At 43.6% G+C, this 26,943-nt stretch overlaps 1 protein-coding gene across 7 annotated transcripts in view; it reads left to right on the top strand.

The window, feature by feature from the left end:
- The window catches only part of LOC121541334 (follistatin-related protein 5), a 209,654-nt gene that overhangs the window by 113,251 nt on the left and 69,460 nt on the right, over positions 1-26,943 (top strand). For all 7 annotated transcript variants that reach the window (XM_041850349.2, XM_041850327.2, XM_041850316.2 and 4 more), the window contains exon 5: positions 19,431-19,627. In XM_041850349.2, coding sequence (XP_041706283.1) covers positions 19,431-19,627 — 197 coding nt within the window. The remainder of the gene's footprint in view (positions 1-19,430; positions 19,628-26,943) is intronic.

The raw sequence follows: 26,943 nt of genomic DNA, 5'->3' as shown, positions 1-26,943 counted from the left end.
CAACATAGTGTCGTATCGGGTGAATGCTGGCAATTATTGCTGATAAACAAAGGAGTCCGCTCATACTGAACTTTGATCATAAGGTTTATTCATATCACAAGCTTTCAGCATAAGTTACAGGTGTCATGCCCACCCGGAGAGCGACGCCTCAGATTGCAATGGTCGCTCTGCCCTCTCCTTCGTTTTTCCCCCAGTATATATAATCTCCCCAAGATGTGGGTGGCTCCCTCTACTGTCCAATCCCCTGTCTACAACACACTTCCTGTCTGTTGTATGTGGCGTTACACTAAAACATTCCCTCTTGATACTAAAATCAACATTCTTTCAGTTCCACTTAAAAACCATTAACAAAGACATAATCCTAATACACTACATTTCCCCCCTTCGAGACTAACTAAAAGTCTCGAAAACAAACAGAATAGGATTATGACAAGTACCAATTTATCTTATTGAGTATTTTTAACCTTAAACCAAAAAACATTCTTCTCTAGAGTGTATATACCTTTCTATGAAATATGAATAACTGTTTATGAAGTGTGAATACATTACTATGAAATATGAACAAATCTTTATGGAGTGTGAGAGCGAAAACTGTCCGGCAACCTTCGATTATCAATCAAGACAGTAAAATTCTCTCACGGTCCCTCTGCCCCAGGCAACCACCTAGGTACTCCCAATGAATTCATAACTCTTTATAAATGCATTTGAAACTATGATGCAATTAAATACACATGTAAGGCCCTGTAAACAAAATACTATCCAAAAAATGTCCACTCTAAGGCTGGTCAACCCATTGGACCCTATAGTGGACCTCTCCCTGCCTAGACTCCCTGTCCCTAAGCATCAACGAAATAAACAAAAACATCTAAGATCCCCACATGTATCCAATAACATCAAATATCATTCTACAAAAATTAATAACTAAGAATATGACACAAATTATGTATTACACATGCAAATATGTCTATATTTCATTGCAGACACTGGAATGTAGTCCACTACACTTCATCTCCTCCGTAGTCTCCTCTTCCAATGTATTGTTGATGATGGAATCGGAATCTTTCCACACCTTCTTTGTTCCATCTCCTCCAGTCATTGTCCTTTCATATTGTCCCTTCATATTGTCCTTGTTTGAGTATTTCAATCTCCACATATTCCCCCAAATGCTTCTGGAAGAAAAGAAAAGACCAAACAGTATCTTTTGCAAAACAACCCTTTCAAATTAAACATCAATATCAACTAAGAATATAAAAATTATATATAAATGATGTATGAATCAATATAAATGATAGAATAATGAATTATTCATTCATACACTTCCCCCCTTTGATTCATAAAATCATACCAAAATCACCCTAATATTGAATTTTTTTTTGAAAAATGATCAAATAATCAAAAAGGATATTTATCCATTAATACTCCATCCAGACCCCCTTGTCCATCTTCATCCAGATCAGGAACCGTCAACAATGGCATCTGAGTGTTGTCTCCAGGCATCACTATTCCAACCTATCTCAATATCATAGCTTTCTCAAAGGTCAGTAACACATTACAAACATCACACACAGTGCTACCAAAGCTGCTATTAAAATGTAATCCATCACTGCTCCTACTGGGCCTAACTGATCTTGCAACCAAGTCTTCGCTGACCATCCAGCTCCTTCAGATCTACCAAATGCATCCCTTATATTCTTCAATGCATATATAACCCTAGTGATAATATCTGAACTATCTGGACTCAAAGTATAACTAATATTATCAATATGATCTTCCCAAATGTTACACCATACCATTGAAAAAGTCCCCCCTTCTCCCTTAGATTTATCCTTCAATGATAGGCTTGAAGACTATGACATGTCGCCATGTCTCTTTTCACCCTATTTTCAAACCTAGATTCAGATTTATCTGTGTCCGGTGCTACCCCTCTTATAATGGTAGAAACCTCATATGGAAGCTTCAACGTTGACATGTAACAACATCCTGTCCATCCATAGGGTAAGAATATATACGCTTTATCACCACAAACCCTCCAAATATCTCTAAAATTCCCAATAGTCACATTGTCAGGCAAAAGCTAATCTTTTAACCATCAAAGTCCTGCTCTTCTTACTAACTGGAACATAAAAAGTAACATATTTCTCATTACTACCCTAAAGGTCATTCTTACCCAAAGTTATCATATAATCATCACAATCTGATATTCCCATAAACATACCCCTTACATCATATGTTTTATTAGAACAAAAACAACTTTTTAGCCCTCAATGGTTTCACCTCCAATGCTTCAGGGTTCGCTGTTACCTGATTTTTCTTCCCATCTAACAAATGCACACAAGTTAATTCACTGTAACGATCCCGGCAGTCTGAGTCGGGTCCTGTCTGTGGACTAGTTTTTCTGCTCGTGATCTCCAGTTTCCCGAGGGTTCTGGAACGCTCCGGGGAGCTCTCTTGATTTCCGCACCTGCATCCCATCAGCAATCTGCACACCTGGTCCTGATCATCACCCTTCTTAGGCTCTGGCCTAACATCCATTCCCTGCCGGATCGTTAGCCATGAACAGTAGGTTTACCAGAGTATCAGTCTTAGAACTTCTAGCGTTAGTTTTGTTGTTTTGCACCTTGTTGGTTTGTTGTTTACTTACCTCCGTTTTGTTCCATCTGCAGTCACTCGTCCGGAACCTTCATCCAACCTCTGCCTGGTGGTCGGCGGCTGCCGAGCCATGATTGGATCAACCACTGCACCCCCAACAACTAATCAACGCCGCCCGCTCTGTTCCCTGGATTATTCAGCATCACTCTTGACTTTGTAAATAAACACTCACCTTCGTTTCACTTACCTTGTCCTGGTCTGCTTCTGGGTTCTGGCTTTGTAACTCGTGACAGAACGATCCGGCCAGTAATGAACCCAGCGGACCTGGACTCTGTTCGCCATGCCATTACCCATCAGGAGAAGATGTTGGGCCATCATAGCACGGAGCTACAGGAGATCGCTTTGGCAGTTCGGAACCTTTCTACCGGTCTGACGGAGGTCCAGAACCAGCGCAAGTTTCCGGTGGAGGATCCACTACCGGTTTCACCCATCTCGCCTGCCGCGTCTGGAGCTGTGTCCTTCCGTGAGCCCAAGGTTCCGACGCCGGATAAATATGAGGGGAGCTGGGAGGATGCCGTTCTTTCCTTATGCAGTGTGGGTTAGTGTTCGATCTACAGCCCTACTCTTATGCCACAGACAAGGCTAGGATAGCCTTTGTGATTGAGTTGCTGCGTGGTCGAGCGCTGGAGTGGGCTTCAGCCGTTTGGGAACGACAAGACCCCTGCATGGCTTCATACCAGGGGTTCACGGCCGAGATGAGGAAGCTCTTCGACCATTCCGTCCGAGGGAGGGACGCAGCTAGGCGCCTGTTTTCGCTTCACCAAGGAACTCGCAGCGTGGCCGACTTCGTGATCGAGTTCAAGACGTTGGCTGTGGAGAGTGGGTGGAATGAGGAGTCTCTGCAAGCGGCCTTTTACCAGGGTCTGTCGGAGCAGCTCAAGGATGAGTTGATCTCCTATCCGGAGCCTAGTGACCTGGACAGCTTGGTAGCCTTGTCTATTCGGGTGGATAATCGAGTCCGTGAGCGAAGGAGGGAGAAGCAATGGGGTCCGTCCAATCGATCAGCTTCTCAGGTTCCAGTCGGGTCGGGGATTGGACCAGAATACGTCGATCATCGTCCACCACACAGGATTAGTGGAGAGGTCCTGTCTCCCGATTCTGAACCAATGCAAGTAGGGCGGCACGGGTTAACCAAGGAGGAACGCCAACTCAGACGTAGGACGAACTGTTGCCTCTACTGTGGTGGTTCGGGACATTACCTCGCCACCTGTTCCCGGCGGTCGTCAAACTGCGCGGCTCGCTAAAGTTGGGAGGACTTTTAGCGAGCCAGTTTCGACCTCTCAATACCTCTGTCAGACCCCGTTTCCGGCTACCCTTGTGAACAGGAATCAGAGCTTAGCGATTAACGCTTTTATCGATTCAGGTGCCGATGGAAGCTTTCTTGATGCCGAGTTGGTGGAACAGCTGGGGCTTTCCAAGGAGCAATTGCCGGAAGCCATTGAAGCGACCACTCTGAACGGCAGTAGTCTGGCACGTATCACGATGAGGACTGAACCGGTTAAGCTACTGTTGTCGGGGAATCATTCGGAGATGATTTCATTCTTCATTCTGCCGTCTTCCCATGTTCCTCTGGTCCTTGGATACCCCTGGCTGAAGGAACACAATCCCACGTTCGATTGGGTGACGGGCAAGGTAACGAGTTGGAGCCTTGATTGTCATGCTAACTGTCTCAAGACTGCCTGTCCCCATTCGGTTCCCAGTCAGGTGATTGAGGCTAAACCCCCAGATTTGTCCCTGGTTCCCGAGACATATCACGATTTGGGGGAAGTGTTCAGTAAGCAGAAGGCTCTGTCACTCCCTCCCCACCGACCATATGATTGTGCCATCAACCTGTTCCCTGGAGCTGTCTACCCCAAGGGAAGGTTATACAGTATCTCCCGCCCTGAACGTGAGGCTTTGGAGACCTACATCAAGGAGTCCCTAGCTGCTGGTCTCGTTCGTCCCTCGTCATCACCCCTGGGGGGCAGGATTCTTCTTTGTGGGTAAGAAGGATGGCTCTCTTCGACCGTGTATTGATTATCGGGGGTTGAATGACATCACGGTCAAGAACAAGTATCCCCTGCCCTTGATGAGTTCTGCCTTCGACTCCTTACAGGGTGCTACGGTGTTCACCAAGCTAGACCTACGCAATGCGTATCACATGGTCCGGATCAGAGAGGGAGACGAGTGGTTGACGGGTTTCAATACACCGATGGGTCACTTCGAGTATCAGGTGATGCCGTTTGGACTGACCAATGCTCCAGCGGTATTCCAGAGTATGGTGAACGACGTCCTGAGAGATATGATCGGTCTCTTTGTGTTTGTTTACCTGGATGACATTCTGATCTTCTCGAAGGAACCTTCCGACCACGTCCAGCATGTCCGGCAGGTTCTGCAGCGATTGTTGGAGAATCGCCTGTTCGTGAAGGCCGAGAAGTGCGAGTTTCACGCCCACACGACATCCTTTCTCGGGTACATCATCTCCAGGGGGGAGATTAGGATGGACCAGGAGAAGGTTAGAGCGGTTCTGGAATGGGCCCAGCCCGGTACGAGATTGCAGCTCCAGAGATTTTTGGGGTTTGCGAATTTCTACCGCAGATTCATCCGGGATTACAGCCGTGTGGCCGCTCCGTTAACTGCCTTGACTTCCAGTATCAGGAGCTTCAAGTGGAATCCGGAGGCGGATCGAGCGTTTCTGGATTTGAAGAGGCGATTCACCAACGCACCGATTCTCTCTCAACCGGACACGGCCCGTCAGTTCGTCGTTGAAGTGGGACGCGTCTGATGTGGGAGTTGGCGCCATCCTGTCGCAGCGATGCTCCACGGACAGTAAACTCCATCCCTGCGCCTACTACTCTCGTCGCCTTTCGCCTGCGGAGAGGAATTACGATGTGGGTAACCGGGAGCTTCTCGCGGTGAAACTTGCCTTGGAGGAGTGGCGGCACTGGTTGGAGGGGGCGGAGCAACCGTTTATTGTCTGGACTGACCACAAGAATCTTGCTTACGTGCAATCGGCTAGACGTCTCAACTCCCGTCAGGCCAGGTGGTCGTTGTTTTTCGGACGATTCAATTTTTCCCTGACGTTCCGACCTGGATCTAAGAACGGCAAGGCGGACGCCTTGTCTCGGATGTTCTCCAAGACGGAGGAGAGTGGGTCCAAGACCGAGACAATTCTCCCCCGGAACTGCGTCGTGGGAGCTGTTAGGTGGAAGATTGAGGAGGAGGTGATGGCGGCCCTTCGGACGCAGCCCGGTCCCGGTAACGGTCCACCCGGTCGGTTGTTTGTGCCTGAGTCGGTTCGTCCTGCGGTCCTCAAATGGTCCCACGCCAGCAAGATGGCTTGTCACCCTGGCGTGGCTCGGACGATGGCGTTTCTTCGCAGACGTTTTTGGTGGCCTGCCATGGCCGAGGATACTCGGGGTTATGTTGCTGCCTGTCCAGTGTGTGCGCAGAATAAGAGTACCAATCGGCCCAGCTCTGGACTACTTCACCCCCTTCCTATTCCCCGGCGACCATGGTCGCATCTGGCCCTGGACTTTGTCACTGGGTTGCCCGCTTCTGAGGGGAACACGGTCGTTCTGACTATCGTGGACAGATTCAGCAAGTTCGCCCACTTTGTGCCAATTGCCAAGCTTCCCTCTGCCTCGGAGACGTCCGAGATCCTGGTTAGGGAGGTTTTCAGGGTCCACGGTTTGCCCAGTGATATCGTTTCCGACCGTGGCCCTCAGTTTACCTCTGCTGTCTGGAAGTCCTTCTGTTTGGCCATTGGAGCTACAGTCAGTCTCACATCTGGTTTTCACCCCCAATCTAATGGTCAGGCGGAGAGAGCCAACCAGAAGATGGAATCCACGCTACGCTGCCTGGCCTCTTCCAACCCCACCTCCTGGGTCTCTCAGTTGCCTTGGGTTGAGTATGCCCACAATACTCTCCCTACATCTGCCACTGGGATGTCTCCCTTCCAGTGCCTGTATGGCTACCAACCTCCCTTGTTCCCTTCTCAGGAGAAGGAGCTCTCAGTGCCTTCTGTTCAGGCCCATATTCGTCGTTGCCACCGGACCTGGCATCGGGCCAGAAAGGCACTCCTTAGAGTTTCGGACCGGTATCAGCTCCAGGCGAATCGTCGCCGGATCCCCGCTCCCACCTATACCATCGGAGATAGGGTCTGGTTGGCCACACGGGATCTTCCTTTACGGACTGAGTCTAGGAAGTTGTTACCGAAGTTCATTGGTCCGTTTGTGGTGGAGAAGGTGATCAATCCGGTGGCAGTTCGACTCAAACTCCCGAGGACGCTCAGAGTCCATCCCACCTTTCATGTCTCCTGCCTCAAGCCTGTTTTCCTCAGTCCTCTGTTGCCTCCTCCGCCTCCTCCTCCTCCTCCTCGGATGATCGGAGGTGGTCCTGCCTACACGGTGCGACGCATCATGGATTCCAGACGGCGGGGCCGGGGTTTCCAATATCTCGTGGACTGGGAGGGGTATGGTCCTGAAGAGAGGAGTTGGATTCCGCGGCGACAGATCCTAGATGCTGACCTCATCCGTGACTTCTACCGCCTCCATCCTGGCGCTCCGGGGAGTCCGCCCGGTGGCGTTCGTCGGAGGGGGGTACTGTAACGATCCCGGCAGTCTGAGTCGGGTCCTGTCTGTGGACTAGTTTTTCTGCTCGTGATCTCCAGTTTCCCGAGGGTTCTGGAACGCTCCGGGGAGCTCTCTTGATTTCCGCACCTGCATCCCATCAGCAATCTGCACACCTGGTCCTGATCATCACCCTTCTTAGGCTCTGGCCTAACATCCATTCCCTGCCGGATCGTTAGCCATGAACAGTAGGTTTACCAGAGTATCAGTCTTAGAACTTCTAGCGTTAGTTTTGTTGTTTTGCACCTTGTTGGTTTGTTGTTTACTTACCTCCGTTTTGTTCCATCTGCAGTCACTCGTCCGGAACCTTCATCCAACCTCTGCCTGGTGGTCGGCGGCTGCCGAGCCATGATTGGATCAACCACTGCACCCCCAACAACTAATCAACGCCGCCCGCTCTGTTCCCTGGATTATTCAGCATCACTCTTGACTTTGTAAATAAACACTCACCTTCGTTTCACTTACCTTGTCCTGGTCTGCTTCTGGGTTCTGGCTTTGTAACTCGTGACATTCACTTAACCCAATAACACCCAACCCTAGGCTTAAACAAATGTTTTGACAACGACATTATTTTATCTGTTACTGATTGTTGTTGCTGATACAACAGCAATGACAAAGCCTAAGATTGACCCATACTTGATAGAGGTCGAGCGACCGTCTCTAAAATGGAACCCCACGTCTCTGGTGCTGGAATTCTCAACAGACATGGACCCTCAAGATTCCTCACTGATCTTACAGAATGAGTTAACCGCTGGAACCAAAGATTCCTACCTGCCCCTCTATCTCTAATTTTTCACAACAGAAGAATCAAACCACATGCATTTAGTTTCTCTCTTCCCTAACGAGCGGTACTGATCAGATACCTCTCCTTGTCTGTCATTAAAATCAAAGACCTCATCCTGTACCTCCATGATAGTATCCTTCACTATTTCAGATGAATCTATATTGTTCTCTACTACTATCTGCTTTCCTATTTTAACCCTATTCGTACTATCATTGACAGCACTCTCCATCCGTAACATAAACCCCTGAGTCCTTCTTGCTACCCCCTTTAATTTCAGAAAAGTTGTTATCGGTGTCATACTTCCTACATTTGCTATTGCCATCGTATCATTAATCCCTTCCAAAGTTACCATTAAAGTAGTTGATTTAGTTGATGTATTAACACTCTTAACTACTTCTAGTGGGAAAGTTACCGATATCCTCTGTGTATTATATACTGTTGGAGTGACTACTGTAATCTACTCCTCCTGAACTCCTTCGGTGACTGTGGAAGCTTCAACAGATTTCACATTTTCCATTATAAGCGTCACTTTACGAATTACATAGTCTTTTAACCAATAATTCTTAACCGGAACAAATTTTAATGCTTGCACTAGATAAGTACACATATATTCTCCCTGATCTTTCTCTGTAACATTATGCAAAATAAATGAACAATCACTCATAACCCTCTTCCACTTCATATTGTTTTACAAACTATACCTCCTTTGACTAGGTGCAACAGCTTCTACTCCTGGTCCTGATAACAATACTTCTTCTCCATAATTATCTCTCCATGTGGGAGGAACGTCCCCATCCTAACCCTAATAACAGTCTTTTCCTCTAAACTTGGTGCTGGAGCTATTGGTTCCCTTATAATCAAATGCGATATATTTATGGCTTTAATAACTATCAATGTTGAAAGAGTTAAATTGCTTCTCACTGTTGTTTTAATAGACTGACGTGTTAATGTCCTTATTGTTACTTCATCTAGTTTCCCCAAAGCTTTGAACTCGTTGCTTGTACTTCCATCTATTACCACTAGTGTCAAATGACGTAAATGTAACTTACATTCACTCTCTCTTCCTACTCTAAACCCTAACTTTCAACCTTTTGATTATAAAAATACACCTACAATTACCTTGATCTTCCTACTCTAAAGTGTCCTTCACCACTGTTCTCTCTCTTACTACTAACTTTGAAACTTAGCTTACTGTCTTAGAGTCCCTTCAACCTAGTTCTCCTAACTTATTTTAATCTAATCTTTTCTCCTAACCTTTAAAAACCTTTTCCACTGATTTATTCACAAAATCCTTTACCACCACTTTTTAGAATATGTGATGACTTCTTTACACACAGACTTGGCAAACGACTAAACACCTTTTAGCCTAGCCTGAAATCTCTTGGTGTAAGAATGTAACCCAGAATAACAGTCACCCCTTTTAACTTTATTTTCCAGACAGATTGTCTAATAGGCAGTCTAATAGATTATCATCCTTCCTAAGATATTATCTTTTTAAGCCAATATGATTCCCAAAAACCCTATTCTTTTTAAAATCTTCTACCAGACAGCCGTCTAGTGTACGTCTTATTGTACAGTTCAATTTAAACAATGCATCTCTTCCCAACAATGCAATAGGTATATGTTCTAATATTAGTATGTCTATTTTAATTTCTCTTTGATTTTTATAGCAGAGCTCCATCGGTTCCTTAAGAGTAATTAGCTGTTTTACTACCTCAAATCTCTATCCTAATTAGTTAATTTTACATAGTGAGATGTTTAACCTCTTTAGGCTGAACACAGATAAGTTTTTCCACTATTCACCATCACTTCTCATAGTCCTCTGTTTTTACTTCAATTGTTAGATATTTTCTCTTCTTCTCTAATCGGTGCTATCAGCTGACACCCCCCTTCGTATCTTCTAGGCACTCTAGAATCTTTAGGGTTCACCTGGAGAACAGGTGATCTTGACTGGCCCCTGTATCTTCCTTAAAAATGTTCTCTGTTGTTTCCTCCTGGCCCATTGCACTCACAGGTAAAGTGACCAATCTGTCCATAATTATAACACTCTTCTGAAAGTTGCTGGAAGTGTAGCTGAAATCTTCCTCCTCCTTCTAAGCCTTCTCGTCCTCTTCCTCTCCAATTCTGTGTCTGTCCAGAAACTGGCTGTGGATATGGAACACCTGGTACCGCCCTTGGTGGCTGGTACAATTGCATTTGATATTGTTCAGTTGAAGCTGTAACAGTGATTGTTGATTTGGTTCACTCTGATTCTTCATAACCAAAGCTTCTCTTCTCCACCAGTTGTATGATTGAGTTTTCTGTGAGTTTCTTGATCCCGTTCTTTCCTGCCGTCGACACATCAGGACTCTTCAAAAGCTTATATTTTAAGTTCTGTCCTCGAAATATCATCTTCCATCATCTTCTTACTATTGAATTTTCCTTGACCTCAATGTATTCTTCTCCTCCAATTCTTGGGATTATTTTCTCCGCAGTTTCTTCTTCTGTATCTTCTCTTCTTGAGTTGTTCATCCAGTTGTGTTACTTCTTCTAAACTATTCGCTTTATCCAGGCATGATAAGCATTGGTCTATATATCCTTCTATTTCTTCTGTGCCAATCATTGTTGAATAAAATCCTCTTGAAAATAAAGCACCTTTAATCTCTAAGTCTTCATCTTCCCGAACGTCATTCTTCTCTTAGTTTCCAGACATCTCGGTTTTTCTTACTTCTGGAGTTTTGGATTCATCTTTCTTGTCGTTTCTGCTTGTCCTCTATCTATTATTCGTTCATCTTCATCTCTGATGCAATAATCACCCTCCTGGATGATCCCTGGAAGCTGAGGATAAACATCCCTAAGCTCTACTTCCTTCTCGTAAGGTGGGTATCTTTTTGCTGAATCCGTATGTGAGAAAGGTGTACTAACTTCTGCCATTAGTTTTTCTATCGCCTTTCCTTCCCTTAGCTTTTTCTCTATACCTTTGTTTCTGTTATCGTTGGAATCTTTTATCAGTTTTTGTTTGAGAATGAAGGGCAACTTTTGTTTCATTTGCCGGATAACCTAACACTACTTTAGTTAAAGGATTACTATTTTGTACTATACCAACCGGTGTAATCACCTTCATAGCCTTGCTGTCCTTTCTCCCCCATTGTAACAACCCTTTTATATTCCTTTATTGTGAATTATTTTATTTTAGACTATATAGCCTATGGCTTCCCCCCTTTAATTATTAATATAAACTAAACAACCCAACAAATTTTTTATTTTTTATTTTTTTTAAATCAACCAATAAAAATATGAATATGAAAAAATTCTATTAAATTTTTTATTCAAAAACCATTTCTAATTAAAATAAAAAATCAATTAAAAAATCAATTAAAAATTATGAATAATTAAAACCAATTTTTTTATTTCTATATCATATCTTACCAATTTATCAATTAGTGGCTATCTTACCACAACCCATCAAATGCAAATGTAAGTTAGTCAACTTCAAAGCAATCCCAAAAACAAAGCCTTCTAACCTTACAACACTACAATTCCCATAAACCCCCTTGCTCTATAAGCACCTAATTATCTTAATTTTACAGAATAATATCAGTCCTTGATTCCCAACACAATTCCAATCAAACCCAAGTGATGCCAGAGACTCTAAAATGCAATTTTTAATGAATCAGTATTTGCCAAGCCTATGTGAAATTGTCATAACATCAAATATCCTGTAGGGGAAGATTTTGTAACCATACCAGTACCAAAACCTTTTTGACTTGATCCTCTGTCGCGTCACGTGACGTGTACGTCAGCACCCCCTCTCTTTCTGTCTCCATTGTTCCTCTCATATGACAAAAGAACAGAGACACAAAAAGATTTTAGTAGTTAATGCAATCACTGAGTTATTTCAACCATATTTAATATTCCTTCGTTCACATTCGCTCTAAGAATCAACTCCGGACTAAATAGATCAATAACATTTTTATTTAATTTTTATTTATTTTAATCGTCATTTAATTTAATTCATTATAATCCGTCAACATATATCTAATTTAGAAATTCACTACATCTCAACAACTAGTTTCATTTTCAAACAACAGCCGTTTAAACTAGAAGATCTAATTCATTTTCAAATCTTTCCTCTTTGTTCCCTCGTCTGTGTTTCTCTGTCTCCCCCTGCAGCACAGCCCCACAGAAATATTACACTTTACCCACAATCCCCCTGTTGTAGTTTTAGTACCCACCGTGTTGTAGTTTAGTACCGTAACCCAACGTCTCATAATCTCGTGCAATAAACTCCAACTCCCACGTTTTGTAATGTAGTGTCATAAAATTAAACGCATGCGCAAATGCATTCAACGATACGATTCCCAGACAATAGAACGCTAGCATTCCGCTACAACCTCACTATTTTATACCTTATAATCGAACAATTACACGTAACAGAGCTCACATTTGCGTAGAACTCTGAATTCTACACACACAGACATATTTTAAGAGGCTTATCCCATCGCAATGGGACCTCTAAGGACACCCGTTAGCATGTAGCACGCAACACAATTAGCATTTAGCCTTAGCATTAGCCGCTATGTACCCTGTGGCTTGCACCACGCCCTAAGTAACCTGCATTGTGCCTAAATCATTGTCCATTTATCCCCTTCTAACTTTATGCTGCCGTGAGATATGGATATTTATATGAGCGGTTACCCCAAACAGATACCCCGTCGGCTACAAGATGAGAATAACTTACAATATAACCGTCCACCTCATAGTTCCCAGAACTAACCTGACAACACCTAGCGCGTTACCAGGATTTATGGCCCATCCTATATGATGGCCCCCCTGGGGTCTTTATCAGATTCACAATGCCCTAATGTATACGTATTCCTGCCTTTATTCTGCCAATATCTGCCTTAATCCCTACCATCGATTGCTCTAAAATTCCAAGCCTACTCTCCCCCCTTTTGCCCTGTCTACCAGTGCAACAATTGATAATGATTAGCCAGACCCCCAGTTCTTCAGCAATAACGCCACACGAGGCACATTTCGGTCCTAATGGTACATCCCTCCAGTGTACAATCACATAGCATCCAAACTAACAACCTCCAAAGCGGTAAGAAAACTCACCCTTGTCTGGCCATGACTTCAGAACGAGTTAGCTTGGCGGCTACGAATGAAGCAAAGGAGAGATGCAGACCAGCCCCACGTTGGGCGCCATTTGTCGTATCGGGTGAATGCTGGCAATTATTGCTGATAAACAAAGGAGTCCGCTCATACTGAACTTTGATCATAAGGTTTATTCATATCACAAGCTTTCAGCATAAGTTACAGGTGTCATGCCCACCCGGAGAGCGACGCCTCAGATTGCAATGGTCGCTCTGCCCTCTCCTTCGTTTTTCCCCCAGTATATAATCTCCCCCAAGATGTGGGTGGCTCCCTCTACTGTCCAATCCCCTGTCTACAACACACTTCCTGTCTGTTGTATGTGGCGTTACACTAAAACATTCCCTCTTGATACTAAAATCAACATTCTTTCAGTTCCACTTAAAAACCATTAACAAAGACATAATCCTAATACACTACAATAGCTTGGGCACTAGATACTATAATAACATAGCGGGGACACTATACACTAGAATAACAAAGCTGGGGCACTAGACATAGGAATAAAATAGCTGGGGCATCTAGACAACATATCTGTGGCACTAGACACTATAATCAAAATATCTGGGGCATCTAGACATTAGAACAAAATAGCTGGGGCACTAGACACTATAATAACATAAATGGGGCACTAGACACTATAACAACATAGCTGGGCACTACATTTCACATTTACATTTTAGTCATTATAGCAGACGCTCTTATCCAGTGCATACATTTTTTTTTTCATACTGGCCCCCCGTGGGAAATGAACCCACAACCCTGGCGTTGCAAGCGCCATGCTCTACCAACTGAGCTACACAGGGCACTAGACACTATGATAACATAGCTGGGGCACTAGACACTGTGGTGAATTATTATTAATGAACTGTATAGTTTAATGGACTATGAGGTAGAACTGGGTTAATCAAGAGCATAAAGTTAGCATTCTTTGTTACTGGGCCAGGAATTGTATTGGGTCATTTCATTTCACTGTGTGGGTGAGTAGAGAGGGAATCTGCCCTAGGGTCAGATTGCTTGCTCTTACTTAAATCCATGGCTGTCTTATCTGATGAGAGACTGAAACTAGCTTGTGGCCTTTTGTCTCTCTCTTCAAACACAGTGAAGGGAGTGGCACCAGGGTTGAATAGAGTTTGGGCTAGACCTTTGTGTCCTTGGTATCTTCTTGATTGATTACTGCATGAGGGGGTGAGGTTTGTGTATGATTCAAGAATTTAGGGCCTTGTCATGTTTAAACTAAACATGAGTGTGTGTGCAAGACAGGGGAGCGAGTGATTGGTTGGAGTAATAGTTCAGCAGTCCTCAGGGACAAAGGAAGTGGGTGTGGAGTGATAAAGAGCGGGAAACTGAAGAGGGAGGGATTTAGAGCTAGAAGAGTTGGGGATGATGGTATATAATGTGACGTGAGGGAGGAAGAAAGGGGTGCCACTCTGCAGACTTTAATAAAGTCATTTCTTGATGCAACAAAAACTCTGTAAGACCTTATTTGTAATAAAGTATAGTGGTTATTTTCCACAACAACACTAGAATAACATAGCTGGGGCATTAGACAACATAGCTTTGGCATTCGAAACTAAAACAATATAGCTGGGGCAGTAGATACTATAATACCATATCTGGGGCGTTAGACAACATAGCTGGGGCACTAGACACTAGAATAACATAACTGGAGCACTAAACACTAGAATAACATATCTAGGGCACTAGACACTAGAATAACATAGCTGGGGCACTAGACACTAGAATAACATAGCTGGGGCACTAGACACTATAATACCATAACTGGGGCAATAGACAACATAGCTGGGGCACTAGACACTAGAATAATATAGCTGGGGCACTAGAGAACATAGCTGTGGCTCTATACACTAGAATAACATGGCTGGAGCGCTAGACAATAGAATAACAAAGATGGGGCACTAGACACTAGAATAACATAGCTGGGGCACTAGACACTAGAATAACATAGCTTGGGCACTAGACACTATAACAACATAGATGGGGCAATGTACACTGTAATAACATAGCTGGGGCACTAGACACTAGAATTACATAACTGGGGCACTAAAGACTACAATAGCATAGCTTGGTGCGTAGACACTAGAATAACATAACTGGGGGCATCTAGACACTAGAATAACATAGCTGGGGCATCTAAACACTATAATAACATAACTGGGGCATCTAGACACTAGAATAACATAACTGGGGCATCTAGACACTAGATTAACATAGCTGGGGCATCTAGACACTATAATAACATAACTGGGGCAACTAGACACGAGAATAACATAACTGGGGCATCTAGACACTATAATAACATAGCTGGGGCATCTAGACACTATATTAACATAGCTGGGGGCATCTAGACACTAGAATAACATAACTGGGGCATCTAGACACTAGAATAACATAGCTGGGGCATCTAGACACTATAATAACATAACTGGGGCAACTAGACACGAGAATAACATAACTGGGGCATCTAGACACTATAATAACATAGCTGGGGCATCTAGACACTATATTAACATAGCTGGGGGCATCTAGACACTAGAATAACATAACTTGGGCACTAGACACTAGACAACATAGCTGGGGCATCTAGACACTATAATAACATAACTGGGGCATCTAGACACTAGAATAACATAACTGGGGCATCTAGACACTATAATAACATAACTGGGGCATCTAGACAATATAATAACATACAGTGGGGAGAACAAATATTTGATACACTGCCGATTTTGCAGGTTTTCCTACTTACAAAGCATGTAGAGGTCTGTAATTTTTATCATAGGTACACTTCAACTGTGAGAGACGGAATCTAAAACAAAAATCCAGAAAATCACATTGTATGATTTTTAAGTAATTAATTTGCATTTTATTTTATGACATAAGTATTTGATCACCTACCAACCAGTAAGAATTCCGGCTCTCACAGACTGTTAGTTTTTCTTTAAGAAGCCCTCCTGTTCTCCACTCATTACCTGTATTAACTGCACCTGTTTGAACTCGTTACCTGTATAAAAGACACCTGTCCACACACTCAATCAAACAGACTCCAACCTTTCCACAGTGGCCAAGACCAGAGAGCTGTGTAAGGACATCAGGGATAAAATTGTAGACCTGCACAAGGCTGGGATGGGCTACAGGACAATAGGCAAGCAGCTTGGTGAGAAGGCAACAACTGTTGGCGCAATTATTAGAAAATGGAAGAAGTTGGTCTGGGGCTCCATGCAAGATCTCACCTCGTGGGGCATCAATGATCATGAGGAAGGTGAGTGATCAGCCCAGAACTACACGGCAGGACCTGGTCAATGACCTGAAGAGAGCTGGGACCACAGTCTCAAAGAAAACCATTAGTAACACACTACGCCGTCATGGATTAAAATCCTGCAGCGCACGCAAGGTCCCCCTGCTCAAGCCAGCGCATGTCCAGGCCCGTCTGAAGTTTGCCAATGACCATCTGGATGATCCAGAGGAGGAATGGGAGAAGGTCATGTGGTCTGATGAGACAAAAATAGAGCTTTTTGGTCTAAACTCCACTCGCCATGTTTGGAGGAAGAAGAAGGATGAGTACAATCGCAAGAACACCATCCCAACCGTGAAGCATGGAGGTGGAAACATCATTCTTTGGGGATGCTTTTCTGCAAAGGGGACAGGACGACTGCACCGTATTGAGGGGAGGATGGATGGGGCCATGTATCGTGAGATCTTGGCCAACAACCTCCTTCCCTCAGTAAGAGCTTTGAAGATGGGTCGTGGCTGGGTCTTCCAGCATGACAACGACCCGAAACACACAGCCAGGGCAACTAAGGAGTGGCTCCGTAAGCATCTCATGGTCCTGGAGTGGCCTAGCCAGTTTCCAGACTTGAACCCAATAGAAAATCTTTGGAGGGAGCTGAAAGTCCGTATTGCCCAGCGACAGCCCTAAAACCTGAAGGATCTGGAGAAGGTCTGTATGGAGGAGTGGGCCAAAATCCCTGCTGCAGTGTGTGCAAACCTGGTCAAGACCTACAGGAAATGTGTGATCTCTGTAATTGCAAACAAAGGTTTCTGTACCAAATATTAAGTTCTGCTTTTCTGATGTATCAAATACTTATGTCATGCAATAAAATGCAAATTAATTACTTAAAAATCATACAATGTGGTTTTCTGGATTTTTGTTTTAGATTCCATCTCTCACAGTTGAAGTGTACCTATGATAAAAATTACAGACCTCTACATGCTTAGTAAGTAGGAAAACCTGCAAAATCGGCAGTGTATCAAATACTTGTTCTCTCCACTGTAACTGGGGCATCTAGACACTATAATAACATAGCTTGGGCACTAGACATTATAATAACATAGCTGGGGCATCTAGACACTATAATAACATAGCTGGGGCATCTAGACACTATAATAACATAACTGGGGCATCTAGACACTAGACAACATAGCTGGGGCACTAGACACTAGAATAACATAACTGGGGCATCTAGACACTAGACAACATAGCTGGGGCACTAGACACTAGAATAACATAACTGGGGCATCTAGACACTAGACAACATAGCTGGGGCACTAGACACTAGAATAACATAACTGGGGCATCTAGACACTAGAATAACATAACTGGGGCATCTAGACACTATAATAACATAGCTGGGGCATCTAGACACTATAATAACATAACTGGGGCATCTAGACACTATAATAACATAACTGGGGCATCTAGACACTAGAATAACATAACTGTCTGTGTGTGTCTGTTTGTTTGTCTGCCCTGTCTGACCATAAGTGTTTGTGTGTGAGTGCGTGCATTTGTGCGTCCGTTTGTATGTGTGTGTGCATGCATACTTATGTGTGTGTGTGTGTGCATGTGTCTGTCTGTCTGTCAGTCTGTCTGTCCCTGTGTGTTCAGGGCTTTTGATGACACTGACCTTCATATCCCCTGGGATAGGGCTAGCAGCCATTTATCTTTTATTCATTTGGCCATTTCTGAGGAAGGCAGCTTTTCTGTCACCAAGGCTTGTCAAAACAGAGGCAATTTGATGATGTCGCTGGCGGCCAAATGGTGCACAGTCACACCCTGTAATAGGTGATGTCACAGTCCTGGAAGGCTTCAGCTTTGAGACGACTGTCTGTCACTGAATATTTTATGCCACTGTTGAGAACACCTGTCTAAAGCAACTCAAAACATTCCTTCAAAATTTATTTCCTACTTTAGTATTTTCTTTTTGGGTTGGATGAAAGCAAAGTCTACTCAGGTGTTTCGTAATTGACAACAGCCAATGGAACTGTCATTAAGAGAGTGACACTTCTCTAGATATTAGAAAAATAAGTTTTCAATATGTCATGTGTTGGAACAACAAGTTCCAGTCATTATTTTTTGCTCGTAACTCTTCTATGCTAAATATGTATTGTAGTTGACTCTTTTGACGAGTCTGCTTTGAAGGTGCATTGCAAATACATATCATAAGCTTTTCTCCTACTGTCAGAGTTGGTGTTTGACATTGAGCAATGAATTCGCTCATCGATGGCTTTCTGTTGACGTTGATGTGGCTTTTTCAGTGGCGCAGTGCTGTAAGATTGAAGTCATTGTTCATGTTATCTTAGGGAAAGCAGTCATACAAAGCATTGCCATTTGACACTCTGATAATGCTGATGGAACCCCCCCCCCACCGAAAATGCAATACAGAAAATAATAATGTGTTCCAGGATTAAGTTTAATGAGTGTTAGATATGCCCTGGTGATTTTCTGTAAATTTTTGACAGTTAGGTAAAATGTGTCAGGTAGGTTTGACAAAAAAATATGTAAACATTTTTTACAATCTAATAGAGTTGATAATTTGAGGTTATTGTTATTATGATTTGAATGGCAATGCTTTTGATCAGAATATTAACATAATTAAGTGATATTAAATTATACATATGGTAAAGTTAACAGCTTAATTGGCAGACACTAAAATAAGAAGGAAAACATTCTGCCTCACATACATTTCTCTTTTACATATTATGTGGAAAACAAGGCATCTGACATTTGAATTACAGTATACTGTTTGCATAATTTACTGTGTGGTTTACATATGAAGTGACATAACTGACATTTCTAATTCAAACAACTCCCTTCGTGAAAGCTTTTACCTTAATATTCTGCATCAACAGAGACTCCTTAGCAGACAGGTGTGCCCACTGACTTAATATGTGTCTTACATGATTCAACAATTTTAGACACTAACTTCTTCTCTCTTGTTGTTGTTCCTCAGATGACAACTGCAGACTGAGTGACTACCGGAGGCTGAAGACCAAGATTCTGGACATGCATGACCAGAGATACATAGCAGCTGGCAACCGTGGGGGCCATAAAAACAACATGGCCACCAGGAAGAAGCTGGTCGATGTTGTGTTTAAACGTTTCGACGCCGATGGTAGCAGGAGAGTAGACAGCAGCGAACTATCACAGGTGAGGAGATGAGGGTGGGACTTGGATGTCACTAGGTGCTTAAAAGAAAAGGGAAAACTAACAACACCTAAACCTTGTGTTTGCTATACACCAAGGAGTAGCGAACTGTCACAAGTGTGGACATGAGGGTGGACTATAAAGCCACAGTAAATGTCTCTCCCACTAGCCATGCCATCGCACCTTCCCTGAATTGAAAAGCGTAAACAAACAGAACCTAAATATTGTGTTTACAATACTAGGAGTTTACTATGATCCATCTTAATGCCCTCCGCATTGTGTTGTTATGTGTTAATAACATGAAGACTACGTTACCCAGCAGGCTATGCAAGGGGGGGAAGTTGAAGTATGCCTTGCATGGCTACACAAGGAGATTGCTAGCTAAAGTATCAGTTTATTAAAAGTAGTTCAACCCGGTTTGTCATTATTCAAAGGAACAAACATAACATGGTGTCAGATTGGTAGTCGCTATGACGAGACAGAGAAAAGAAAGGAGTAACTCTGCAAATATCCACGACGAAAATTCAACATTCTACCACAAGTCAAGTGACGTGAGTAGTCGAAGATGCTAGCTTGCAAGAGCGATGCCAACGAGCCGCAGCAGCGAGAGTGAGGCTGCACTGGAATCTGTTGACAAGCATGTTGATGAGCAACCTACCAAAGTAAGAGAAATTGAAACTGTACCTGTTTCCCGAGTGTTTCCCGTCATGGATAGGCTTAGTCCTCCTACTCCTATGCAGTTAACAGGCAATCTAGCTGACAATTGGAATGTTTCAAGCAGAGATTCAATATCTACCTAGCAGCCAGTGGAGCAGGGGGAGATGATGACAAATTGAAAGCTTCCATTTTTTCTGCATGTTATTGAAGAGGATGCATTGGACATTTACAATAGCTTTCAGCTAGACGAGGCAAACTTGACATTGACTGTGCTCATGGCTAAATTTGTGGAGTACTTTGTACCAAGCCAGAACGTCACGTTTGAGAGATACAAGTTTTTCTCTCATGATCAGAAACAGGGAGTCAGTTTTGACCAGTACTTGGCTGAGCTGAACACACTGAGCAAAACGTGTGAATTAGAAAATCTGAAAGACTCACCAGTGAAAGACAGGAAAGTCTGTGGCATACTTGATAATGGACTCAAGGAGAGATTGCTGCGTGAGCAAGATTTAACTTTGAATAAAGCAGTGAATATGTGTCCAGCAGCTGAAACCACCAGAGCACAAGCTAAAGAGCTGAGCAGGGATGAGACGTCAGTGCAATAAAAAGAGAGGAAGAACACACACAACGCTTTACAAAACAAAAACAAGCAAAAGAGAAAATTTAAAACCCTACATGTGGAAAATGTGGAGCCCAAAAATTGCCCTGCAAATCGTGTAACAACTGTGGGAAAAATAATAATTTCTCAAAATGCTGCAAAGCTGAGGCTACAAAGAAAAAGGTTCACATAGTCAAGGAGAAGACTGAATAATTATTTGTTGATTCTGTGGAAATATGCAATGCAGTAAAAGCTGAATGGATTGTGCCATTGAGTGTGAATGAAATTATAATACCATTCAAATTCGATACTGGAGCTCAGGTAAACCTATTGTCGCTGGATGACTACAAAACACTGAAAATGAAGAGCAAAATACACCCTGTGAAAATCAAGGTTACTGGTTATACTGGGGAGAACATACCAGTTAAAGGAAGCTGCATAGTAACTTTTACATTACATTTACCAGACGCTCTTATCCAGAGCGACTTACATGAGCAATTAGGGTTAAGTGCCTTGCTCAAGGGCACATCGGCAGATTTTTCACCTAGTCGGCTCGGGGATTAGAACCAGCGACCTTTCGATTACTGGCACAACGCTCTTAACCACTAAGCTACCTGCCGCCCCAGCACAAAGGAAAACAGTTCAAAGCACAGCTGCTGATCGTGGAAAAGAGTGTACAGCCTACAGTGAGAGAAAAAAGTATTTGATCCCTTGCTCATTTTGTACGTTTGCCCACTGACAAAGACATGATCAGTCTATAATTTTAATGGTAGGTTTATTTGAACAGTGAGAGAGAATAACAACAACAAAATCCAGAAAAACGCATGGCAAAAATGTTTGCATTGCAATTGATTTGCATTTTAATGAGGGAAATAAGTATTTGACCCCTCTGCAAAACATGACTTAGTACTTGGTGGCAAAACCCTTGTTGGCAATCACAGAGGTCAGACGTTTCTTGTAGTTGGCCACCAGGTTTGCACACATCTCAGGAGGGATTTTGTCCCACTCCTCTTTGCAGATCTTCTCCAATTCATTAAGGTTTCGAGGCTGACGTTTGGACACTCGAACCTTTAGCTCCCTCCACATATTTTCTATGGGATTAAGGTCTGGAGACTGGCTAGGCCACTCCAGGACCTTAATGTGCTTCTTCTTGAGCCACTCCTTTGTTGCCTTGGCCGTGTGTTATTTGGGTTATTGTCATGCTGGAATACCCATCAACGACCCATTTTCAATGCCCTGGCTGAGGGAAGGAGGTTCTCACCCAAGATTTGACGGTACATGGCCCCGTCCATCGTCCCTTTGATGCGGTGAAGTTGTCCTGTCCCCTTAGCAGAAAAACACCCCCAAAGCATAATGTTTCCACCTCCATGTTTGACGTGGGGATGGTGTTCTTGGGGTCATAGGCAGCATTCCTCCTCCTCCAAACACGGCGAGTTGAGTTGATGCCAAAGAGCTTGATTTTGGTCTCATCTGACCACAACACTTTCACCCCCAGTTCTCCTCTGAATCATTCAGATGTTCATTGGCAAACTTCAGACGGGCCTGTATATGTGCTTTCTTGAGCAGGGGGACCTTGCAGGCGCTGCAGGATTTTAGTCCTTTACGGCGTAATGTGTTACCAATTGTTTTCTTGGTGACTATGGTCCCAGCTCTCTTGAGATCATTGACAACATCCTCCCGTGTAGTTCTGGGCTGATTCCTCACCGTTCTCATGATCATTGCAACTCCACGAGGTGAGATCTTGCATGGAGCCCCAGGCAGAGGGAGATTGACAGTTATTTTGTGTTTCTTCCATTTGTGAATAATCGCACCAACTGTTGTCACCTTCTCACCAAGCTGCTTGGTGATGGTTTTGTAGCCCATTCCAGCCTTGTGTAGGTCTACAATCTTGTCCCTGAAATCCTTGGAGAGCTCTTTGGTCTTGGCCATGGTGGAGAGTTTGGAATCTGCTTGATTGATTGCTTGTGTGGACAGTTGTATTTTATACAGGTAACAAACTGAGATTAGGAGCACTCCCTTTAAGAGTGTGCTCCTAATCTCAGCTCGTTACCTGTATAAAAGACACCTGGGAGCCAGAAATCTTTCTGATTAAGAGGGGGTCAAATACTTATTTCCCTCATTAAAATGCAAATCAATTTATAACATTTTTGACATGCGTTTTTCTGGATTTTTATTCTGTCTCTCACTGTTCAAATAAACCTACCATTAAAATTATAGACTGATCATTTCTTTGTCAGTGGGCAAACGTACAAAATCAGCAGGGGATCAAATACTTTTTTCCCTCAATGTATTCTCGGAATCAGTGCATGTGAAAAGCTCAATTTGGTCAAAAGCGTGTATGTAGTGACATCACAGACTGAAAATGACTAAGAATCGCTACTGGCTGAGTACGAGGACGTGTTTGAGTGTCTCGGATGTTTACCTGGAGAACACAAAATATGTATTGATGACAAAATTACTCCAGTTGTGCATGCGTGCAGAAAAGTTCCATTTGCACTGAGGAAAAAGCTCAAGGAGGAACTCGGACGCATGGAAAAGATGGACGTCATCACAAAAAATGGATGAGCCTACAGACTGGTTATTGTGGTAAAAAAGAACGGCGATCTCAGGATATGTCTAGACCCGAGAGATCTCAACAAAGCTATCAAGCGAGAGCATTTTAAGTTGCCAACCAGAGAAGAGATGTCGCAGTTTGCTAGAGCAAAGTGGTTCAGTAAGCTTGATGCCTCATCAGGATTCTGGCAAATAAAGCTAGATGATGCAAGCTCAAGGCTATGCACATTCAACACACCTGAGGGCAGGTACAGATTTCTTTGTCTACCATATGGGATTCTCTCAGCGCCAGAGGTCTACCACAAGACAATTCACATGATCTTCGAGCACATTCCAGGAGTAGAGACCATGATGGACGACATTATCGTCTGGGGGTCCACAAAAGAAGAACACAACCCGCGAGTGAGACAAGTGCTGGACCTGACATGGAAAGTCAACCTGAAACTAAACAAGGACAAATGCGAGTTTGGTGTGAAAACACTTACCTTCATGGGAGACGTACTTTCAGAGGATGGAGTCAAACCAGACCCGAGGAAAACATCAGCCATCAACAACTTGGAGCGGCCTAAGAACAAGGACGACGTGAGACGCTTCATGGGCATGATCACCTACCTTGCAAAGTTCATACCTCAACTGTCAGCACAGTCTGCTCCACTCAGATGTCTTCTGGAACAGAAAAACAAATGGGAATGGTACCATGAGCAGGAAAACTGCTTCAAAAACCTAAAGAAGGCAATCATGGAAGAGCCAGTGCTCAGGTTCTATGGTCCAGAGAAAAGCACAAGGATTTCTGCAGATGCATCACAGTTTGGCCTGGGAGCAGTTCTTCTGCAACAGCATGATGACACATGGCAACCTGTCACTTATGCGTCCAGAGCCTTTGACAGGCACAGAAACAAGGTATGCACAAATAGAGAAAGAACTACTGGCGAGCACATACGCGTGCGAAAGGTTTCACCAATACGTCTACGGACAAGCCTTCCAAGTAGAAACCGACCACAAACCACTGGTGTCAATCATGTCTAAGCCACTTAATGATTGTCCAATGAGAATCCAGAGAATGTTGATCAGACTGCAAAAGTATGATGTGAAGATGATCTACACCCCGGGAAAGTTCATGTTTGCCGCCGACACTCTTTCTCAAGCAGTCAACAAGAAAGAGAGCGCCGACACACAGAAAAACACTGAGATTCAGGCCTACATGGACATGATTGTAGCATCACTTCCTGTGTCTTCTGAGAGAATGGCGCAGATCAAATGAGAGACAGCATCTGACCAAACAATGACAGAGTTGAAAGAAACAATATTGATAGGATCGCCTGCACAGAAAAACAACTGTCCAAGAAGAATACAGGATTACTGGATATGCAGATCAGAGCTCACTGTTGTGGATGACATAGTGTTCAAAGGCAACAAGATTGTCATTCCACACTACGCAAAGAAATGCTACAGAAAATACACGAGGACCACTTGGGTGAGGAAAAATGCAAACGACGAGCACGAGAAGTAATGTACTGGCCAAGAATGAACCAGGAAATCAGCCAGACCACTGCTTCATGTGAACTGTGTTTGACCTACAGGCGAGAGCAGCAAGCAGAACCGCTAATGCCTCATCCAGTACCCAACCGACCCTACTACAAAGTTAGAGTTGACCTTTTTGACTGCAATGGCAAAAGTCACATGGTTGTTACTGACTACTACTCAATCTACCCTGAAGTAGCAACACTGCCAACTACCTCCAGCAAAGCTGTAATCACCTACCTGAAATCAGTCTTCGCAAGACATGGGGTTGCTTCTGAACTGTACTCGGACAATGGCCCGCAGTTCTCAAGTTCTGCATTCCAATCGTTCGCTAATGACTGGGGATTCTGACACAACACCTCCAGCCCCAACTACCCAAGGTCCAACAGCTTAGCAGAAGGTTCAGTCAAAATAGTCAAAGGTCTGATGAAAAAGGCACATGATGGAAAGGAGGACTTCCTAAAAAGTCTGATGATCTACCGCAGCGCACTGCTGCAGAACGGACTTTCACCTGCACAAATGTTGATGGGACGTCGCATCAGAACCAACCTACCCATCCATGAGGACTTGCTAACACCCAGCGGTGCTCACAACGTCAAACTCGCAAAGGAAAAACAGAAAGACAAACAAAAACAGCGACACAAGACACTTACCTGAACTGAAACCTGGAGATCATGTACGACTCTGAGACATCACTACAGGAACCAGGATGCAGCAAGGGTGCATGCAGAGAGAAGTTGCACCGCGATCCTATGAGATATAAAACGGAGCATGGATCACAACTGAGACGAAACAGAGTGAATCTAAGGCTTCAACCACTCACTCAAGGGACTCAGGATCATCAGGAGGATACTGCTGAAGTGTCAAATGCCTTTACCAATGGACAATTCAGTCAGAACACCCTGACTGACAATGAACACTGTCCAACTGCTTCAGGAAGCACTTCAGCAGAACGACCAAAAAGGACTGTCAGAGCCCCTGAAAGGCTTTTTGAGAATTGCTAAAAATATATATATGGAAAAAAAGGGGAACTTGGATTGAATGTTTTAGTTTATGTGAAAAGAAATAGAGCCACAATAGAGTCTTGTTGGACAGAGACGGCATTTAGTTGAGAAAAAAAAGGGAAAGAAATGTGTGTTATTGAAAAATGCAGGTTGAGTAAACAAATGTGATGTGACATGTTTAGTTACAGAGAAAAAGTAGTTTTCTTTCAAAGGAAGGAAGATGTGTTGTTATGTTATAACATGAAGACTACGTTACCCAGCAGGCTATGCGAGGGGGGGAGGTTGAAGTACAGTGAGGGAAAGAAGTATTTGATCCCCTGCTGATTTTGTACGTTTGCCCACTGACAAAGAAATGATCAGTCTATAATTTTAATGGTTTGTTTATTTGGACAGTGAGAGACAGAATGACAACAACAAAAATCCAGAAAAATGCATGTCAAAAATGTTATAAATTGATTTGCATTTTAATGAGGGAAATAAGTATTTGACCCCCTCTCAATCAGAAAGATTTCTGGCTCCCAGGTGTCTTTTATACAGGTAACGAGCTGAGATTAGGAGCACACTCTTAAAGGGAGTGCTCCTAATCTCAGCTTGTTACCTGTATAAAAGACACCTGTTCACAGAAGCAATCAATCAATCAGATTCCAAACTCTCCACCATGGCCAAGACCAAAGAGCTCTCCAAGGATATCAGGGACAAGATTGTAGACCTACACAAGGCTGGAATGGGCTACAAGACCATCGCCAAGCAGCTTGGTGAGAAGGTGACAACACTCGGTGCGATTATTCGCAAATGGAAGAAACACAAAATAACTGTCAATCTCCCTCGGCCTGGGGCTCCATGCAAGATCTCACCTTGTGGAGTTGCAATGATCATGAGAACGGTGAGGAATCAGCCCAGAACTACACGGGAGGATCTTGTCAATGATCTCAAGGCAGCTGGGACCATAGTCACCAAGAAAACAATTGGTAACACACTACGCCGTG

The sequence above is a fragment of the Coregonus clupeaformis genome, chromosome 3, assembly GCF_020615455.1.
Source record: "Coregonus clupeaformis isolate EN_2021a chromosome 3, ASM2061545v1, whole genome shotgun sequence".
In the NCBI taxonomy this organism is placed as follows: Eukaryota; Metazoa; Chordata; class Actinopteri; order Salmoniformes; family Salmonidae; genus Coregonus; species Coregonus clupeaformis.
This window is presented reverse-complemented; position numbering and strand designations above follow the sequence as displayed.